At 40.8% G+C, this 7,306-nt stretch overlaps 1 protein-coding gene across 1 annotated transcript in view; it reads left to right on the plus strand.

The window, feature by feature from the left end:
* Positions 1-7,306, plus strand: part of LOC126284069 (alpha-tocopherol transfer protein-like) — a 131,575-nt gene that overhangs the window by 55,583 nt on the left and 68,686 nt on the right. Inside the window, exon 5 of the mRNA XM_049982698.1 lies at positions 2,653-2,763. Coding sequence (XP_049838655.1) covers positions 2,653-2,763 — 111 coding nt within the window. The remainder of the gene's footprint in view (positions 1-2,652; positions 2,764-7,306) is intronic.

The following is a 7,306-nucleotide window of genomic DNA, read 5'->3' on the forward strand; positions in this document are numbered from 1 at the left end:
TGTCTGTTCTCGCCCTTTGTATTTGTATGGTTTCTACCAAATTTTTAGATTAAGGTTTTTTTCCTTAAGGTGTCAGATGGACTGGGCCTTCAGCCTAATTTAAGAACAGTTTTTACGTAAAGCCTTTGGCATTTCTAATGTTATTGAGTCTTAAGTGTTGGGCCTTCAGCCGATTTTGTGTTTAAGTTGTTTGCTCTTAAAGTGTCAGGTTCTTTGGGCCTACAGCCTAATTAAGGACCTGTTTTAAGATAAGGCTTTGCCTTTTCAATTTCTGATTTGAGTTGAGGTTTAAGTTATTGGCTTTCAGCCACTAATGAAGTTCCAAAATTAAAGCTGTGTTTTTTAAATTTTTCTTGGCTCTTGTAATGTTTGATCACATAAAAGTTTTAGTTAGAGTGTAACTGACAGCTGATTATTTTGGCCCTTTTTCACAAGTTAAACTACCTGTCCTGTCCTGTGGGCTTAGCAGGGTCTCACACCCCTCTTCCTTTCCAAATTTATGGATTTGAAAAATCCCCTTGGGCTTCTGAGTATATTTTAAATTTATGTGGAATTGCCTAGCTTGACTAACCCCCCCCCCCCCCACTTCTGAAACTATCATTATTCTCATGAAGTCTAAAGAAAGTTATATATATATCTTAACTAAACCAGCATAAGTTGGAGAAAAACCTCATTTCTCAGGGTCTTTGTAAGTGAGTCAGAGCCTTCCTAAAACTGAGTAAATCACAAGCAAAAGTTACTTGTAATTTAGTGATTGATCCGGAGTGTAACTTTTTTTTGTAGAGGGTAAAATATGTAGAGGAATACCTCTATCAAATAATTGAGGACATAGGTAGCAGGTGCTGTTACGTACAGAAGAGGAATTCGTGGCGGGCCGCGTCAAAACAAACAGAAAACTGACGCTCAAAATCTTACAAATTTCTTGCTAGGCTTTAAGGTACTTTGCGTTGCTAATTTTGGTGATTACTTTGGAACTTACGAATGGAAGTATGCCAAAGCTATAACTTAGTATATTGTCTGCCTGTTTCTTTGTGATGCATAACAGTTGTAGTATTGTTTTGGTTTGGAAAAATGTCGTGCTTCACAATTTTACAGAAAGTTATTTTGCGAGTTCCTCTTGTGTTTCTTTTACTCAAACACCAACCATTCTTTTGAAACTCAATCTTGAAATAGTCAATGGCTCTGTTTGACTCGTCTAGTATTGTTTTCGTTGTTAACTGTTTTTCTTATTAATCTCTTGGCCTGCTTAAATAGTAAAAGCAATATCTGAATGCTGATTCATTAGGTCTGTTATTAGTTGCAATGCCATGTGCATCTTAACTGCTAAAATCTCACGTGTGTCATAAATGCGTAGCACATAAATGTTCAGTGTATTACATTTTATTCCGTGTGTACCAAGAGAGCGAATTATTAGTTGTGGAACGAAGTCAAGAATGTACAATTATGTGCAATACAATAAAGTAACGAAATTATGAAACAGTGTTCATTAAAAAGCTAACACTAAGTATAAAATAAAGTGGATACGGCCAGTGGTTGGTCAGACATTTGCCAAAGAAACATTTACAAACAGCCGTATATTTTCAGAAGCTGTTTTATTTAGACAACCAATTTCGGCATCTCATTAGTGCCATCTTGCAGACCGCTCTGCACTCCATGTATACAGAATTACATAGATCGATACGTGCATAACTGGAACCATCAATATCTGGAGTCGGTGAATTTCTTTAAGTTCACTAACGTGTAGCCAAGCCTTCAATGGTTTTTTATCTATTATGTTCATGCTTTACACGGTTATTTGAGAGGTGAGAAGTACAGATACTAGCAAGACAGGTTAAAAAATTAATCTGTATTGTGACACAGGTTTCAGACTACAAAATCTTTTTGAAGAGGCCATTGAACTATAGTCCTGAAAATATTCCTGTAAGGTAAGTGCCCTCCCCTCCCTCCCAAATAGATTCCTTAACCCCTTAGTAATTGTAAAGAAAGAGAATAATCCATTTATTAAGTCGTCTGCAACAGTAATCGTGCATACCGCAAATGTAGCTGAACTAAGGCGCTTCATGCGATTTTTAATGAAGGTTGTGGTATGCCAAGCCCCAAGAATTTAATACTGTCTAGTTACTGTATTTCACTCTCTGAAAAGACTATTTATGATTTATGGAATTCGAGAAGTGTCAAACTGTACATACTGGTGCGCAGCTCGTGGTCGTGCGGTAGCGTTCTCGCTTCCCGCGCCCGGGTTAGATTCCCGGCGAGGTCAGGGATTTTCTCTGCCTCGTGATGACTGGGTGTTGTGTGATGTCCTTTGGTTAGTTAGGTTTAAGTAGTTCTAAGTTCTAGGGGACTGATGACCGTAGATGTTAAGTCCCATAGTGCTCAGAGCCATTTTTGTTGTACATACTGTCTTACCAAATTTAATTTTCATCCTGAAAGTAACTGTTGAATAGCAAACAGGTGATTAAAGAGCAATCGATAATATTACAGTCTGAGACGATTCAGTTCGTCTCATGGAAAAATCACCAATTAAACAAGTAGTCTATAAGTAAAAAACATGATTGGTGGCGTTACATTACACACCTATAGCTGCATAACAGATGGTTGCAGTGACGGTCGTACAGAAAACGGCCAACAGTGGTGATCCGAATGTTGCAGGAGGCGTACCCCCTGAGGACGCTGGCGATCCACTACATCAACGCCCCCTCGGCGGTGGACGTGGTCATGTCGCTCTTCAAGAACTCCCTCTCTGGCTACCTGGCCACACAGGTACGTAGCTGTCCACTGAGCTTAATGTAAAGTGTCTCCCACAAAGAACGCAACGTTAGCGTGCATAACAACATACATACGTATTGATGAAATTAAGTGAATTACATATTGTTACATTGAATGCTACCTGTGGGTATGTGCGAAATATATTACTCAAATGGCCTTTGAGTTTGCAGGCACACTAATTATTTCGATGAAATTATCCGTAATTTTTCGACACTCTTGTGCCTCTAATTCTGAAATAACAAGCTTAATCTCGGCGTTGAGCTCTGGAAGTGATCATGGTTTGTTGGCGTACACAAGAGATTTGAACGTCACCACATAATGCCGTCACTTAATGTCATTTGATAAGATCTTGGTGGCAAATTCTTTAGCGTTGCGAGGAGTCTCACAGGCAGTCAAGTCCATAGTTGTGTAGGCCGAACGACGCAGATCATCTTTCAAAAATCGTTGCTTGCTGGTTAATGTAGGAGAATAGATTTCACAGGACTTAGTCACGTCACATCACCACTCACGATGGAGGTGTTTCCCGCAAACGACTAATACGAAAAAGCCTCGAGAATTTGTCCACAGCCGAAACAATGTCCTCAAATTTAGCAATAATTCTCATCACAGTGTTCTTACCTGGAGCATTAAGTTGACCAAACGTTCCACGAAGTTTGCAAATGGTCTGTGCACAACATTCACTACCCATGTGAAAAGTTTTCACTATGACTACACGGTGTTCGATTCTCAAGCGCTCCACTACTAACCACAAAGAGAACAGACGACAGTCGTGAGCCTTCAATGCTACCAGCTAGAAGAGAAATGGTGGGCATTTCGAAAGTTGCGTTTACATGTGTAAAATATTTGCTACACAGTAGAATTTCACTTTAAAGTTTCAGCAGCAGCAGGTTGCTAAACATCGTCTCTGCCACTCTCTATTCTATGCTGTTGAGATAACTAATTCGATTTATCGAAGAGCCAAGTGAAAATGGTTATGTCACCAACCTGATTCCCATACACAATGTGTGCGTTTTGCACAAATGTTGACATGATCTGTGGACCACTGTCTCCACAGATTTTTCTTTCTTTATTTCTCTGATGACGTTGGCCAGCTACGACGCGTTTTATGTCTGAATACACGCAACAAACGCTAAAGTTCAGTAACACTAAACTCTTCAGCAAAATTATTTCTCCCCCTTGATAGGGTTATGTACGTTCGAATATCCTTGGTTCGCTACTCGGAGAATTGTATCTCGTTCCACAAATGTAAAGCATCACTGTTGTTACGGTTTCATACACATTAGTTCCATTCACAAAACGATCACAAGTCGACAGAGATACACACAGTCAAACAATATTATTTACTGGCGACATTATACACACAAACTCGTCAGCTACTACCATTTCTACCTTGAGCGGTTCTGTTTAAAGATGTAACAATGTACATGTCAGAAGTCATTGTTTTCGGCTGGAGAAAAGACTCCAAAGGATTAGCAGAGGATAATTTTAAAAGGACTCCCTTAAAGCATGGCATTTCAGACAATTTGGGATAGCTATTCGTAATCTTCTAATTGGACTGTGTTTGCCAGAAGGCAACATAGGTAACATTTAAAAAGCAAAAGAATTTCTTTACCCCTAAAACAGAAAATAATTTACTGTTCCATGTCTTCCATTTTCGTTTTATACGGCCAGGCAGCGACTGGCTTTAAGATATTCCTGTATATTGTTTTGATGTAGTCAACCCCCCTTCACTTCCCTGCACTTTCTGTTTATTTCAGTCCTAAGTGACTTACGTTTCTGTATTCCTGAATTCCCTTGAGCATTATTGTACTTCATTTCGGTGATCAAGCACAGTATTTCTCCTGTTACCCACGGTTTCTTCGCAGTTACCTTCTTCATACAATGTCTTTCCAACTACTGTTACTGCCTTTTTAGAGAGAAACTCATCCCTCTTAAACTCAGTTGCCAGCTGGGGAATTCATTATATCTGTGTCTATAGCCTCAGCGAACTAGTATCTCTTGATTCCTTACAATCTCCATATCCCACTTATTTGCCCGTTGATTCTTCCTGACTGGACTCTAAAATCTGCAGCCTACTCTGCATCTTTATTAAATTGTGATCTGAGTCTGTATCTGCTCCAGGATGCGCCTTGCATTCTAATATCTGATCTCTGAATCTCTGTCTGACCGTGATGTAATCTAACTGGAATTTTCCCTTATCTCCTGGCCCTAGCTATTTCTAGCTCGCCGCTCTGCCGCTAATCCCCTATGACTATTAGGTTCTCATTTCTCCTCTATGTACTGAATAACACCTTCAGTGTCCTCGTACTCTCCTGGTTCCGTCGTCTGCTTGTATACTTGAACCATCGTTGTCGGTGTTCGTTTGCTATCGATTCTGATCTGAACATCCCTGTCACTGAACTGTTTACAGTAACACACCCTATGCTCATCCGACCAGGAAACCTGGTCGTCTTTCCTTTCTATTTCACCTCACTGATCACTACTACATCTAGATTGATCCCTTGCATTTTCATATTTTCTAGCTTACCTATCAGGTTCAAACATTTGATACTTCATGCCCTGACCCGTAGAACGTCAGCCTTTCGTTACTTTCCCACGTTTTTCTCGTAGTCACCTCCCCCTTGGCAGTTACCTAACAGAGAGTACTAATCCGGAATCTTTTGCCATTGGAGATACTATAAAGATACCTTCCAGTTAGCCGACATACGTCCTGTGGGAGCAAATCATGTCTTTAATGTGGTGGTTTCAATTGCTTTCAGCATCCTCATGCTGTTGATCATTGCTGATTCTTGGTCTTTTAGGGGAAATGCACAGCGCAGGAACAGCAGTGTGCCCTGAACATCTGCTCGCTTCTCCGGCAATTTTGACAAAGCCGTTGGCAGACCGTGGTGACTTCTTACACTGGAAATATTGAGCTGTAATTGCTGATGATTTTTATTCAAAATTTTAGCAGTGACGAGATTCGAAACAAGCAATCGGGTCGACTTGATTACTAGTCATAGACGCTATCCCTGGAGCACTGGTGAGAAGAGGACACGGCCACGATAAGATCATTTTTATGGCGTTTGACATAGATTCTAAGTTAATTTAAAAACTCGCGACAAGCGAAGCGCGTAATTCAGATTCGAGGCCAACTTACACCAGCATTAAATATCAGCGAGTCAGTATTTTAAATACTGTTAAACTTCAGTGAACATTTTATGTAGGTGTGCAGTATTGTGAGCACGAATTACCTTCTCATCAGTGATAACTTCAAAGTGGCAAACCTGAAATTCGAATCTGGGCACCTGCTTTCGGAGGCATCGCGATAGTCTGTCGCAGAAAACGCACAGTTTGCCATCTGTCACGGAGCTCCACGATGTCATCCTTTCCATTCAATAAGTGCCTTCCACGTTTTATCAGCATGTACACAGCCGCAGTCCGTACAGTCGTAAGTAGTGGCCCTAGAAACCTGTTGTGGCGGAGAGAAAGGTTAATACTCTGTAAGCATCGCTGTTAGATTTGTTTGGCTGCCACATTGACTACGCACTGCCTTTGGCGCGATGCGGCTAACTGGTTTTTATCTTGAGATATAACTGTTCACTCCATCGTCAATTACTGACTCCAGAAGTGGTTTCCAATCAGGGCTGGCACTTAAGCTTACGTTTTCTCGAGTGATACAGTGTTTATCGATAGTCCACAGTCCGTTCTAAATTTCTCACTGTTCTTCGCACCTTACTTACAGTCATCGCCCTGATAACGACCCTGCCATAGGCTGTACACAGCAGCTCTCTGAAGCAGATAGTGAAGAAGTATAACTCTTATCTCAAGCTACTACTCCTTAAATACATAAAATACTGAGTACCTAACGTTGCCTGGGTATGTATTTACCCCAATTCTATTACCTCCTCCTTCTCCCTCTCTCCGTAAATCTTCATCTCTCTGGCCACTTCCTCCACCCCCACTCTCTTCCCATCTTCCCCTGCCCCTCTCTGCCCATCTGATACCGCCATCCCCTCAGTCCATCTCGTCTACCTCACATTGTTTCTCCATGTTATCACGCCTACCCTAGTTCTGTGTTACTGGTTCTTGCCCCCCACATGTTTCCAGTTAGTAATATATGTACCAAGTTTGATTGAAATCGATCCATGGATTCAGGACGAGATTCTTTGGCCTTGCCCACATAAGCACGTCACATATTCCACATATATTTAATATACCTCACTCATACTTGCACTCAGACGTTACCTGTATCTCTAACGAATTTCGCCCTGCAGTTTAGTTTTCACACAGATCAATGTTTATGATGTTATCCAGTGAAGCGAGTTACACAACGATACAATTTTGCTTCTACAATCAGTGGCATATGTGAATATTGTCTGCAAGGTCTGTCGCGAAAACAGTTTGTACAAAAGAAGTGGTGAATTCATAAGTCAAGCCAGATGTGGCAGTCCTACTTAATAGCGGAACTGCATAAACCGATCAACCTTTTCCTTTTCATCAATTTGCTTGATTGTCAGCAATAAAAAGTTTCGTTAGGGTTTGAAACTGTGTGTAA

Source organism: Schistocerca gregaria, chromosome 8, assembly GCF_023897955.1.
Source record: "Schistocerca gregaria isolate iqSchGreg1 chromosome 8, iqSchGreg1.2, whole genome shotgun sequence".
NCBI lineage: Eukaryota > Metazoa > Arthropoda > Insecta > Orthoptera > Acrididae > Schistocerca > Schistocerca gregaria.